We start from the raw sequence: 14954 nt of genomic DNA, 5'->3' as shown, positions 1-14954 counted from the left end.
CCTCACAATCCCACCAAGAACACCACCTCTCTGGTTCATTTTGCATTTGAAGCTTGTTACCCCACTCCATTCATTTTAAGTATTCATTCCATGTATGGGAATTTTCCTTTAAAACATGGTCATCATGGCAAAGGTCTTGTGAAAAAAGAGGACTTGAAGGAAGGGAGCACACGCCTCCCTCAAAGCCAGCAGCACACCTTGTCCCTACCCTTCTGCTTTAGTTTACAAGCTCATGCCAGCGAGCCAATTTTGCACACAAACACAAAATAAAAGCAGGAACACAACTTTTGATCATCCTACATTGATGTTTACTCGTTTCCTGCAGCCCCAGGTGACAAATCTGTCCTTTATAGAGCAGAGGATGGTTGCGCTATGAACAAAGCCAACTGGACAGGCTTCAGCTCCCAGCAGGTCTCTGCACTGGTGACTTGTACCAAACTAAGGAATAATAATTAGTAAGACGTAAAACGATCAATATAAATCCAGAAACGTTTGGGTGATTTTTTGCTGAGCAGAAACACTCAAGAGCAGGAGAATTTACAAGCAAATCTCTTACACTTAGGCCAAGAGGGAGATGTTGGAGAAGTCGGCCCCTCCGAACACAAGGGCTTTTGTTTCACCATTCTCTGAGCTCTGAAGGAGTTTAACTTTTTATTTTTTATTGTCTTTTTTTCTTCACTTAACTTTGCTGGCCTGCCAGCTGGGTAGAGGCCAGAAGGGTTATCCAGTCAGACCTTACTGTGATGTATTTACAATAGTGGTGCATCTAAGGTTTGTTTATTTCGGGATGAAAATCCAAACGGCCAGAACCGTTTAAATAATTAAAAGGGCAATCAGAAAATGCCATGGAACCAAACACATCAGGAGAAGTCATGGAAACCATCAGCGATATTTAATTCAGAAATTCTCTTTGTTAGGGAACTTAGCTGAAAGAAAACAGCTGGATGTAGTTCAAGCCTCTAAATTAAAAACAATCTAACAAGGTCTATAGGGATAGCTCTTTCAGCTACATATTGGAGACCAGATTCACTTCTACCAAGTAAATGTAATAGCACTCAAAGCTAGAAAGGAAATTCCTCAGAACTGAGGTAGTTTCTAAGTATCAGCACATTTTCCAATTCCTCGCAAGGCAACTTAGCTATTTACAATCCATTTTTTCCCACACATAAATTTATAACTTTTTTTCAATTTTCTGCTTCCATGATTTATTTTCTACAGAAAAATAATCTAGCCGGAATATCCCTACTCTACTAACATCATGTTTTAATAAATAACTGGCTACTTCTAGTAAAATTAAGCCTCCAGGATTGTTTATACCAGCCAAGAATACCCTGCCTTTAGAGCTTTGCAGAGATTTGGTGTGAAAATAAAGTTGAATATAACGCTGACCCTGAGCTAACAAGTAATTAATGCTTCAATATAAAAATAGAAAATTATCCTTACAACACAAGGGTGGAATATAGCAAACCCTCTCTCTCTGGATTGCTCTCCTGGCTGGATCCCAGCATCCAGCTGGACCTAAAGGCTACCTAAAGCAGGAGGAGACATGCAGAATAATTTTGAGTCTTTCTAAAGACTTTGTTTTCCCTAAACTCTTTTAAAAATTATTTCATCTCTTTTCTTAAAAATATACATTTCTTTTATTGAGGAGTTGCCGTTCACCACCCTGCTGCTCCAACTGCAAAGCACAGGTAGAGAGAGTGTCTTGGGTAGTGCCAAAAGACTACAGCTGCTGGGCACCAGCTCCCTGGGGACAAATATTCCAAAAGGGAGGTGTCTTCAGCCTTGCCAACTCCTGCCTGCAACTGTGCTGTGGGGCTCTGCCCACTGCTCCCTCCCTTCTGCCCCATCGGAGAGGAAACAAGACTTCTGCAAAAGCAAACCTGACACCTCCCCACCTCCCTTCCCACAAAGCATTCCTGAAAAAGAAAACAAAAGGTTGAAAAATTAATCCAGCATTCATCTCACAAACTTGCAGACAAGACACGTGTTGGCATTTGGATCCGTGACACAAGTCGCTTCCAACTGAACAAGTTTAATGCCTTGTTCCCAGGGGGGACGCACGTTGGGAACTGACCTACAGGAGTTACAGCTAATTGCAAGGATCCCAGGAAACAAACAACTCTTCTCAGCATCTGCAGACCTGGAATTCTCTGTAGCCTCTTCCAATTTTAACCAAACCTCCTGCAAAGAAAGTACAACCTGCTCCTGGCATTACCACCCTATGCAAATGGGGCGCTTGGCACGCTGACCAGCTCCATTTTCACCTCTTCTTTTACTGCTTAATAAAGACAAATCACTTCCACTTCTTTCCAGATAAGGCAACTAACATAATGTGGATAAATGGGAACGTTTAACGGGAACATGGGAAAACGTTTTCTGCTCGTTGGGAGATTGTTTTTTTCCCTGTAAGATAACATGATAAATAAAACCTGCCTCTGTACAGATATTTCCCATTTCAGAAACACATACTTGTGACAGGCCAAGAGAGGACCCTGGGTGCTGGTTTGTTGTTTGTTTTTTTTTTTGCTTTCATAAGAAATATGGTAAAATAAAATAAAATTTAAAAAAAAGTGATAAAGACACAAATGCAGAGCTAACTACAGGCTTGTATATACATTTTTGTTATCCACTTCTAACACAGACTCTTGGTGAACGGGGTAGACTGGTAGTCCCTGTTCCTGTTATTCCCAGAATAGCAAGGGGAAAAAAAAAAAAATCAGTATTTTAAAACCAGTGGCAACAAAGTAAAAACTGTACACTGTTGTCCATTAACTTAAAAAGCAAAGTCCCTAGATGGTATAAAAGTGAAAGCAGGTGCCTTCTAACTTTGATAATAAAAGTCTTTTTTTTCCTCCCCCCCGACCCCCCCCACCCCTACGCTGCACAATTATCTCCATTGTCTTTGCACGGCCAAGAAGAAAATGCTAAGGAGCAAGGCTGCTTGTGAGGAGCTGCTCCTGGGGGCAGCAGAAGTGTTCACGTTCTTATTGCTCTTGTTGGAGTTCCCGGCGACCTCGGTGGCGTTGAACTCGAACTCCGGGGAGCACTGCTGGAGCTCGCAGCCGCTGCCGCTCTCCTCCCCGCTGCTCTCCTCACCTGCAGGACACAAACACACCTGGCTCGGCCTCCTCTTGCTGCCTGCAGCACTTGCAGAAGGCAGCTGGGGGGGGGCAGGGGAAGCTGAGGGGTGTTTTGAGGTTGAGATGTCCTCTGCTTAACGCAACTTATGCGCGTTGCTGCTGACGCCCGTGCTGTGCCACGTGTGCCTGCAGCCCAGGAAGCTCAACTGCATCCTGGGCTGCAGCAAAAGCAGCGTGGCCAGAGGGCCAAGGGAGGTGATTCTCCCACTTTTTTCCACTCTGAGACCCCCGCAGTGCTGCATCCAGCTCTGGAGCCCCCAACGCAAGAAAGACATGGAGCTGTTGGAGCAGATCCAGAGGAAGGCCACAAAAATGATCAGGGGTGCTGGAGCACCTCTGCTGTTGGAGACAGGCTGAAAGAGTTGAGGTTATTCAGCCTGGTGAAGAGAAGGTTCTGAGGAGACCTTACCATGGCCTTTCAGTACTTGGAAGGAACTTTTAAGAAAGATGGCGACAAACTTCTCAGCAGGCCCCATTGCAACAGGACAAGGGGTCACAGTTTAAACTAAAAGAGGGCAGGTTCAGACTAGATATAAGTTCACAGTGAGGGTGGGGAAGTACTGGCACAGGTTGCCCAGAGAGGTGGTAGATGCCCCATCCTGGAAACATTCAAGGTGAGGTTGGAAAGGGCTCTGTGCAACCTGATCTAGTTGAAGATGTAGCTGCTCACTCTAGGGGGATTGGACTAGATGACCTTTAAAGGAACTTTACAGCCCAAACTGTCCCATGATTCTATGGAAACCACCCTCCTCTCACAGCCTGTTGCTTCCCACCCTCATTACTGATGTGCTTACCCACAGCTGAAGCTTCACCAGCTACCTTGTGCTAGCAAGAAATCCAATTAAAAAGGGAAAAGGAGAAAGCAAAAGGCAAACAACAGCAAACATACTTATGTCAATGAAGTCGACATCGTTCCCACTGTAGGCATTCTTCAGCTTGTTGGTCATCACCCGCAGAGCCATGATTTGCCGGCGAATCACCATGTCTGGCTTGGTAATATCAACTTCTACCTCTGGGTTATTCACTTGACTTGCTAAGCCATTCCCAGTCACTGCAAAGTCGTACCTGAAAAGAAACCATTCCTGCTGGAACCAGAGCTGCAGCTCAGCGGGGTCCCACGCCGAAGGGCAATGGTGTGGGAACTCAGGGGTGCCACCTCCTGGGTGATATCCTGAGCCCAGTGTGGTCCTCTCCCATGCTAACCCTCAAGGAGCTCTTCTCCAGCTTCTTAACCCATCTCTCCCTCCCAGCAACCTAAGCAGCATGAGGAATCAAACCCTGCTTTAATACACCTCGTGCCACCACAGCAGGGGAAGGACAATATTCTCCGCAACTTGAAAAACTTGAGGTTTATGATAATAATGGCTTACAACAGCATCAATCAGCTCACTGCAGGCTACAGAACAAAACAAGCTGCTGAGATGCCCTGATGCCCAGTTAGGTGACACTTTTGGAAAAACAACCTTTGGGATCATACTTATCCCAGAGAAACCTATAGTAAATCTTGGAGGCAACCGTGTCATTCTGGCTTTGCATAATGCACCTTAACCACCAAGCTGGGGTATTAAATGTGCACTTCTCACCACGCAGACATGAGATGCAATTTTCCTAATAACCCCAAGCAGGAGAAACATCGGTGATGGTGAAGGTGAGATAACATAACCCCACACACTGAAGCAGAGAAGAGCTGAGCTGCTGCACCTGAGGAGATGTGTGTGCTCAGGTCTGAATACACATACAGCCTCTAGGTTTAAAAGAGAGACTGAGCAACAAAACCCGACAGAATGTGTCTCCTGAATCAGGTTTTGGAGTACCATCTTACAGAGCAGGGATATGACACTTTCTTCCCCTCCAATTACCTGACTTGCAAGAAAAATCCCTGCACAACAGAAGGAAACTTTACTTTTCTTAGTCATGACACCAACATCAGTATCACAAGAGAGAGAAAAGCCTTCAGCACAATCCACTGACCCTGGAGACAGGGAGGTATACACAGCTCAGAGAGTTGGGCTGTTCAGCCTGGAGAAGAGAAAGCTCCAAGGAGATTTTATAGCACCTTTCAGCACCTGAAGGGGCTTCAGGAAACCTGGGGAGGGACTTTATATGAGGGCTTGTAGTGAGAGGACAAGGGGGTAATGGATCAAAACTGGAAGAGGGGAGATTTAGGTTAGACTTTAAGAGGAAATTCTTTACTGTGAGGGGGGTGAGACCCTGGCCCAGGTTGCCCAGGGAAGCTGTGGCTGCCCCATCCCTGGGAGTGTTGAAGGGCAGGTTGGATGGGGCTTGGAGCATCCTGGGCTGGTGGGAGGTGTCCCAGCTCATGCAGGGGGGTTGAAACTGGATGATCTTTAAGGTCCCTTCCAACCCAAACCATTCCATGATTCTTTGATGATTCCATGAAGACCTCAGGAGGGCAGAGCTATTTCTTGTCACAGAGACCAAACCCATCACCCTGGCCAAGCAAGGCAGAGTTTCAGGCACACAGAAAACAGTGCAGAATTGATGTGGTGTGGCTCAGTCCTGCACCCCAAAACTACAAAGGGCAAAACCTGCCATTACTTAGAAAAACTGCTGGAAAACCCTGGACAACTATTTATTTTTTTTTAATGGAACATCTTGGATTTTGCTTCTTTTCTCACTAAGCAAACAGAAAAAAAAAAAAAAGACATTTGGACTTCCAAAATAAAAGTTAAACAGTTACATAAACCATATGACAGAAAATCTTTGGCTTATTCATGTGTTGGTAATTTCTTCCTTACAAGAAAGAAAAAAAAAAGTTTTGTAACTATTTTTCCATGAAAAGCCTACATGAAAACCACAGGCTTCTTTGTGCCACTGACCTCAGCAGTGGAGAAGAGGACTTTTCACCAGCCTCTATCTATTCTGCCCTTGCTCACCAAGGAACCCAGCAATAGCTCCTGGTAGAAACACCAACTGGAGGCACTGGGGCAACAGGAGCATCCTTGCTCTGTGGCTATGATACAGGATTTTGTATAAATCACCTCCCCAGACCCATGATCAACCAGTAAGAGGTTCAAGGAGAGATGCTGTATCTGAGTATCTAGATTCTACTCCCTTCTTTAAAACCACATAGAGCTTGGACAACCCTTTAGCTTTGCATTCAAGCTCTCTCATCTACACAAAAAAGAAGGGATAATGGCTGCAGCCTGTTTTGGGGAAGTTAGGGTCACTCCTGTAGGAGGAGAGGGCTCAGGGAGAGGGGCCAACAGGCCGGGAAAGGCTGGGGCAAGAGGGAGTGGGTTAAGTGGGGCAGCAACATCACCCAACCTGCTCTTGGCACTCCCGTTCCAGCACTCGTTCTCATTGACAGTGCCTACAGACATCTTTTCATCGTTGCAGATGTTGCCAGGGAGAGATGACCAAAATTTTTTGGCTTGCTTCAGCTTCTCTTTCACATCCGTAACCTATTAAATAGAAGGGGGAAAAAAAAAAAAAAAAAAGAAACACAGGACATAAACCAGAATCCCAAACGCTCATTAAAAATGAAGCCGGAAAGGTATTTTTTATCACAACAGACGTGTATAGGCCAGATCTTCAGGCTGCATGTTTTGATGGTTGATTTACTTTTTTAATACCAAATTAAACACTGCTCCTCAGACACGTATTGCTCACAAGCCAAGACTTTAAAAACAGGCCCTTTTCTGACATAGAAGCGCTGAGGTAATTCATGTCCAGAGCCACGGGCAGATTACACCCTTCAGAGAGTCTGAGACAGCCAAGGAATATTAAGCAACCCCATAAATTACAAATAGAAAATTATACGCTGTGGGAGAGGAGTGCAAAGTGCCCGTGTGGCACCAGCAGGACCAGGCACTCACCAGTCTGTCCAAACTGGTGCCAGCAGCCGTGGTGGGTCGCTCCTCTGGGTTGTAGGGTCTGAAGCGGGAGCTGAAGCCGCTCTCGGAGAGGGAGCGAGCGCTCCGGCCCTGGGCAAGGGTTTTTGGCTGGCCACAGCCCTGGAAAACCTGTGCAAGGGAAATCAAGGGTTTTATGAAATGGGGAGGTCACAGGGATCTCCATTCTCCAGGCTCCCACCCAGCCTCTGCCCAAAATAACACATCAGCTCTATGCATACTTGAAAGGGCATGAAAGGAAAAAAAACGCTGATGAGAACAGGGAAAGAAAACACACTGGATAAATAAAACACATTGGATAAATAAAGCCCAAGTGTCCTCTTGGCCCGTTTACCTTCTGAGACACCTGCATGCTGTTCTCCTGCATGTTCATGATTGCATCTGAAATTTTCACATCAATGGGGTCCATGACTGACTCGATGTTGAAGGGACCCTCCAGCCTCTCCGCAACCAGCAGCATCGAATCTGACACAGAGAGAGATCCAAAGGCTTTTAACGGAGGAGCTTCATGGGTAGCAAGGATGACAGGCTAAGCACACAGACATTCACCCCCACAATGTCGCTTCTGACCGGCGCACGTTGCCAGGAAACATTTTTGCTCCATTCCCAGAGCCTACAACTTCACCAGGCACTTGCAGGCTGCCAGCACCAAGCCACAGGCTCAGAGACATCAAACGAGGGAGAGCCACCGCAGCCTGCCAAAAGGCAGCCTGTCATCAGCTCCTCCCATTAGAACAAGCATTACTAACACCCTCCTCTCCGTGCTCATTCATTAAAGGTTTCCTTGTGTCATTTGTTTTTCAAGACTGCTTTCAAAGCCAAGAGACAGAGAGCCATCAGTCCCCTCATGCTAGTCCTGAACACAAGACATCAACGTGAAAGGGCCCAAGGAGACCACCACAACCATCTCTCCCTTAGGGAAAGCTAGAGGCTTTGCTGTGCCTGGGGAAGCCAAGGGTAACACCTTTTGGCATTACATGGATAGTCTGCACAAGGGAGACTGCATGAGACCAGGCCAAACACTGTGCACTAAGATATATTTGGCACACCTCTATGTAGTGGAGATGGAAAAGTCCCTCAGCCAACACCCGGTCACTCCTCCTGTGCCGACACACACATCCTCATCAAATACACCATTAAACACAGCAGCTACCAAACTTCCATGACTTCCTCTAGGAAATTATTATTGGCATTAAGGCTTTCATCCTGCATTGCATTTTAGCCCTCTCTCTGGTTGTCCCCCGGAAATTGCCTCCAGATACACGCCTGGTCTTAAGTGCTCATCTCCTCTCACCCAGCACAACCTTTATTAAACATTAGTTTTCCCTGCAGTCCCTCAACCCTGGAGCACCCCGTTTGCTGGTCTCCACTCCTTCAGCACGTTGTGATGCTCCACCACAAATTCCTAACATTGCAGATGCATTTATTTCTTCCATTTTTCCTGCTCTGTGTGATGAGGGAAGCCATGCCATGATGGCCCCTGCGGCCCTGAGGAAACCCTGCTCTGAGGACCTCCCCCCTACTCCCAAGTATACACCTCTTCCCTTCCATTAAGGAGAGTCAAGCTATTAATTCATCCTGAGAAGTGCTTTGTGGGACATCCATCCCCCTCCTAAGAACAGAAAGTGCTTTCAACAAGCAGAAAACTTCCATTGGCTCCAGCTACCTTTAAAGCCCTAGAAAGATATTCCACATACTGAAGACTGCCTTAGTGCCCAAGTCATGTTCAGCTATGCTAAAATCCCCACAAACTGATAATAAACATACAATTAAGATATTCATGTATTTAAATAACAATAACAGTAGTAGTAATAACAATAATAGTAATATAAATAGTAATAATAATAAATAATCCAACACCAAACCCCACACACGAGTTGCAGACACCTTCCTAGCCTGTAAATCCACTTTTTAAAGGCAACTTGGTATTCCAAAGATTTGCTGGCTGTTAGTTAAGGGTGGAACAGTCGATCAACCCATCCTAAAAAAACCACATCAGCAGGGACTTGTGCCAGGTCCACCAAGGTGTGGGTGTTCAGGGAGTGAACCCTGGGAGGAGCTGGAGCCCCCAGGAAAGCCCCTCGCCCCCACAGCCCCACACCACCAGCATCATGATGCAGGGCATGGCTGGAATTCAGCCATCAGGGACTACAAACAGGTCTGAACTAAATGCATTTAAAAAAAAAAAAAAGAAGAAGAAGAAGAAGGTAATAACAAATGAAACAAAGAGTCTTAGACTGTATTGTGGTGGGCTCCAATAAAGTGATGCTTCAAATCTCTGAGTAATGACTGCTAGCATGAATATACCATTGTGCTGGAGGGGAGAAAAATGCTTTTGATGTGCTACCAAATGGAGACTTTTGTAAACAAGTGGAGCACAACTTAAATGTGTTCATCATTGTCAAAGCTTTTGGGGTTTTTCATGGGCATAAAGAACATCCCAGTGCAGTTTGCAGGAAGCTGCTCCTTCCGAACAAAAATATTATGAATAGGCAGATAATAAAACACACAAAATGCAGAGTTTATAAAAAAAAAAAAAAAAGCCAAAGAAAAATCATTCCATTTTGTAACTACTTAATTCTCCGAATGGCCAGGAAAAGGCCGCAGATCAATAAAGTGTTTGTGAAAGACTGAAAGGAAACATAAACCCCAATTCTTCTGGCTGTTTGGCGTCTTTGTAAACTTTGAGCCGGGCAGGCCATCCACAAGACCATGGGAATGTAGAGCGAATTGGGTCCTTTGTTAGCAGGGGTGCCATGGCTTTCCATGTATCACAGCCCAGGAATGCAGCCTCCAGCTTTGACTGCCCATAGAGAAAATGCATTCGGCCTCCAGCAGAGCTGCCAAAGCTGCTGAGAAAAGATAAGGAAAGTAATAATCGCCTTTGGAGAATATATTCAACTGGAGCTCCTCAGGAGCTGGGATGGATACTGGTGAGGAGCACTAAATGAAATAAAATGTCATCCAAAAGGCAAAATAAAAAATTAAGGGAGGGGTGGGGGGCTCTAGCTCATCCATAGCCTTGATTTTGGGGACATCCTGCAAAGTTTTACCTCCCACCAGGAGTTGGCTGGTGTCCCCAGCAATTCTCTCTGGCAATGGCAGGTCTGGGGCTGGCTGGGGTTCAGGGGCACACCAGCACCTCAAGAGGGGAAACACCCTGCACCGTCACCAGAAATCACACTTCAGAGCAACTCATCTCCCCAAAAGATTTCCCATTACTAGGAGAGAGGAGCTGATTATAAATAGCAGTTATTTTGCCCCAGCTCTGGTGCAAAATAATTGATATTTATGAGCCACGGTGAGGTGGCTCAGACCTGCTTCAACAAAAGCAAAATAAAAGTCTGGCAGAGTGAAAAATGTACCCTGGCCATTGATTACAAACACACAGCATGACAAAGACTGTCTCTCCTCCCTGGGATGGGGAGATAGAAGTGGATTTGGGGGGGATGGGGAAACCCAACCCACACCATATAGCACCATCCCTTTAAAGACCCTTTTCCTCCTGCATACATTTGTCCTTGCCACTGGCATTGAGACAATCCTTGGCAACAAAGCACCTCCTCTCATGAAGGAAAGCAATTCTTCCACATTGTGCCACCAATAATCAGAAACCCACATCTTCAGCCTCACTGTCTGACTTGAAGAACAAAAGGCAGTTCTCAGTCTTAACCCCAAGATCTGATTTAAAAGGGGAGGGAAGGAGGAGGGGGGGAAAGACCTTGACCATTCATTAACAATCTTTTATTTCTTTAATTTTAAATGGCAAAAAAAAGCAGCTTTGGACTCAAAGTAGTCCTCCAGATATGTACATGGAGCCTGAAATAATGTGAAGACAGTTAAATGGGATAAAAAGAGTACAACTTGGTCATTATTTCATATGCCACAACTTTAAATGGTACTTTGCAGAAGTAAAGAAGTATAAAGACTTCTTGGCTCAAAACAGCTACAACTTTTTATGTAAAGCTTTTCCAAACTGGGATAAGTGACTTACCTACTAACCCAAGATGCCTGCATATTTTATAGGCACATGCAGCCCAATCCATAGATACCTGCAGCATTTATTGCAGGCTCTCCCATTTAACTATCTTTAAATTATTTCACTAGGTTTTGACACATAATAAATCATTGTCATTACTTATTACTTATATCCATGATGCAAAGTAGCATCAAGCCCATGCAGGTGGATTTTGGTTGGGTTTTTTGTTTGTTTGGTTTTTTTTGGGGGGGTGGTTTTGGGGTATTTTTTTTAAGGTTTGTTTGCTTGTTTACTTAAATACACATAGAGGATATTTGTGACATATGCCCTGCCTCAAATACCAGATTTATTTCATCTAATTTGCCTCAAGTGGCAAGCTGAGATGGAAAACAAAATCTGGCACACAAGCAGCACCTGTTCAGTTATTAAACTGTCTAAAGAAAGCACAGCATAAGTTTTCAGTACCCATTACTCCACTGCAAGAATCAACTCAGAGAGCAAGAACCAAGCAAGTACTGCCAATAAATGTAGCAAGGCTTAATACCATACTTAAGTAATGAGTGGGCAAGAAGCCCCTCGGGTAGGAAGCACTGCAAGAAGAAAGCTTTGCTTGCAACCTGGAATTGCACTTATTTATTTAGTCTTGTTTAATAATCTTAATTATTGTGTGCAGTCCCTGATCAGTCTCGTGTGACTGGGCTCACTGGCTTCCCCTGGGGTTCATTTTTAGCTGCATACCACCTACAGCAATTAGCTGCTTGTGCTTTTGTCTGTTTTCTGGCATTATGCCCTTCCCTTTCATGGGATTCCTCTTTTCTACTTGGACTAGATGTTTGCAAGTCTCCTGGCTTTGAGCTATTTCAGCAACAATTGTAGCTGAAATACTTAATATTCTCATGAGAAAGATGGCTGGGAGGAATGGGGGGGGATGTGTCAGCCTCCCAGAGAATGACTTGGAAACCCAATACAGAGTCACATTTAGGTCCCTATATGGAATATCCATAGAAAAAAAAAAAAAAAGCCTTCTGAAAAGAATACCCTGCACACATCCAGTTGGCACGGGCAGCAAAGTGAAAAGCCTGTGCACTAAACACAAGAATGCAAGTTCTAAGATTTCAATCTAGCCTGAAATGCAAATTATCATCAATTTCCTTTTTATTTTTTTAATCTCACAGTTTAACGAAAGGGAAATCTTTTCTTCCTGACAGTCTTTTTTTTTTTTTTTTCCCCATGAGTGGGATGGGCAGAGTACTGCAGCCTTGTCAGCAGCAGCAGATACTTTACATGTTCACTTCATCACACATTTACTGGAGTGAAGCGACTGCTCCCTAAGGATGCTCGTGCACAGATAAATCAAGTCTCGTGGAAAAGGAGCATAAATGAAAACGTTTAACATTATCTACTGCCTGTGCTCCCCAAATGGGATGTACCACCAATTCTGCTGAGCCTTGACCCAGGGCAGAATTTAACATTTCAGTCTCAGCTTCATTAATCAAATAAAACCCTTTATAAGCATGGAAGAACAATAACAAGCAGGAGGAAGAGGATGGCAAAAGCACTTGCACACTGTCACGTAAGGCCCATTGACATTTGAAAAGAATGGTGGCTGAGCTCCAAATGAGCTGTTTAGAAACAGATTCAGACACATGTCCCATTCAGTTTTTTAATGTAAAATACAGGCCCTACAGCTTTTCCCAAAGCTCATCCCAGCTGGCAGGGAGACTCCCAGACCACTGAGCAAGACAACTCACTTCAGGAAGGACACCTATATATAGTGACAACAATGTATAAGAAGTAGTATGGAAAACATAGCTTACACAATGCTTGTTCCACCAAGAGATGCTCCAAGCCTACAAGCACATGGCAGCTCCATCCTCCCAAAGCTTGTTGCACCAGAGGCCACTGGCACAACAACAGAAGTCTTATTTAATTTGAAATGAACGTGAACTGCAGAAGATGTGCTGTCAACAAAGATGTGGAAGGAAAAGATACCCAACACCTGAAAAACTTGCTGTAGCTCAGCACAGCCACTCACAAAAGCCATTCCAATGAAGGAAACAGCATCAATACAGACTCACGTGCAATTTTAACCCATATTGCCTTACCCATAAAGGTATTCCACTCGGCGTCCAAGTCCCCTTGGTTGGCCAAGCAGCCTCTCATGACATTAAAGCAGTAGTTGTAACAGGGCTTCACTGACACCAGACCTCGGCAGTATGGGCAGTACATCATTTTCAGCAGCGCTCGTGTACCCTGTGGTGTGGGGCTCACCTTTAAAGGAGAAAAAGAGACAAGGAGAAGAAAATGAGCACCCGTCACCAGAGCAAAAAACCCACGGATTTACCCCAGTGTGGGCAGGAACAGAGCTGTGCAGAGGAGATACAGGGGGGCAGCCGCTGGTGTCTGTCAGAGCTCCCATGGATCTGGGGCCCAGATGAAGGGGTTGGGCTCACCTCCTTGGGTGTACCTGCCACTCCAAGGGACACAGACAATTCCCATCTCTGCAAAACACTGTCTGCGCTGCAATACACCTTGTGTGCTGTGGGACCCCTCCCTGGGCTCCCAAGAGAGGCGCCCTAAGGGGACGAGTGACACTGGAGCTCAGGGAGGCAGTGAAGAAGCAATCAAGCCAAGAGGAGCAATACCTGCAAACAGAGGCTGGAGAAGTTGATGCTGGGATTTCTCAGGAAAAAGCAGCCGAGCTGGGATGGCTGGAGCTATCCCTGCACCAACCTGCTCTCCACCTCCGTGGCCTGTGGCTTGGCTCTTCCCAGACAACCGCCCAGCAGGGCTCTCGACAGAGAGACCAGCTCCTTTATCTGACATTCAACTCCTGCAATACAGCACTTCCATGACAGGCACCCCGGGGGCATTTACACTCAGCACCCATCATGATAAACAATGTCTTTCCCCACACTCAGTGGAGGTGGCAGCTACAGTCCCACAGCTGAAGACAAGCTGGGAGGACCATGGAAGCCAACGTGCAACCGCTGGGCAAACAAGTAGAGCTATCTGCAGCAGGCACGTCACCCCCTGAGCCCTCAACAGGGCTGTTTTCCAAAATGACTCATGGTCATTCATGTTTGATTCACTCTCTGGCCCTACTTCAAAACATTCATTGAAACCATTTCCACCCAGCTGGGCTGAGGAGCATTCTCTCCAGCACCACATACCAGCACTGGCCACGTGGTGGGTCCATCTAAAGCGCTGAAGAGAGAAGTTCCCTCAAGAGCAAGTCTAAGTGTTAATTAGCCACACATGAAAATGGAAAATTAAGATGTTATCAGAGACATGTTGACAAAATAGAAGTGGTCGCTGGTGTTTTAAGCAAGGCACTTGAGACTTCTTGTAAGGTGTTTATGGAGAACGCTCTAAATAGGTTATGAACCAGGAGCGTGCTGAAGGAGGAGACAAACATGCAGCCCTCAGGAAGAGAGGTCATTCAATACTAATGGCTGGAGATGTGGATGGCCTCCACATCTCAACTGCTGGGGGTCTGGAAACCAACTTCATGGCAGAGAAGATGACAGGACTGAATGCAGATGAACATACGTGAAGAAAATGCGGCAGCACCCATACCCTGAGGACCTTACTATTGCAAAGCCCATCTCAGCACAACGGCTACAGAGAAACCAAATGTGATCTTCTGGTGCAAAAACTAGCTGGCAGTACATGAACCTAGAAGGCAGCAGATTTTAACAGAATGAAACCAGAAAACAAAAATCTGACCCCGTAACATGGCTGGCTTTGCTAATAACATCAGCAGATTTTAAATGCTCTTCTTATGAAAAGAGAGGACCGATAAAAATGGGTTGTGTTTCTGACAACTCCAGAAAGACCACAGTTTTTCTTCACCAGGCAAGAAAACTGGTTAAGATAGACAAAAGAACAATTTTCTGCACTTGATGGAGGTCAGTGCTGGATTCTGGATGGGGAACAATGTTCATTCAGACATCA

General features: G+C 45.4%; 1 protein-coding gene across 1 annotated transcript in view; it reads right to left on the bottom strand.

The window, feature by feature from the left end:
- Nucleotides 1-638: 638 nt before the first annotated feature.
- The window catches only part of GPC4 (glypican 4), a 68200-nt gene continuing 53884 nt past the window's right edge, over nt 639-14954 (bottom strand). The window contains exons 4-9 of the mRNA XM_051630338.1: nt 13103-13268; nt 7353-7483; nt 6983-7129; nt 6432-6568; nt 4033-4208; nt 639-3099 (exon numbers count right to left, since the gene is read on the bottom strand). Coding sequence (XP_051486298.1) covers nt 2891-3099; nt 4033-4208; nt 6432-6568; nt 6983-7129; nt 7353-7483; nt 13103-13268 — 966 coding nt within the window. The 3' untranslated portion in view covers nt 639-2890. The remainder of the gene's footprint in view (nt 3100-4032; nt 4209-6431; nt 6569-6982; nt 7130-7352; nt 7484-13102; nt 13269-14954) is intronic.

The sequence above is a fragment of the Apus apus genome, chromosome 12 (assembly GCF_020740795.1).
Source record: "Apus apus isolate bApuApu2 chromosome 12, bApuApu2.pri.cur, whole genome shotgun sequence".
NCBI classification, from domain to species: domain Eukaryota; kingdom Metazoa; phylum Chordata; class Aves; order Apodiformes; family Apodidae; genus Apus; species Apus apus.
Note: the sequence above shows the minus strand (reverse complement) of the source record. Positions and strands in the feature narration are given on the sequence as shown.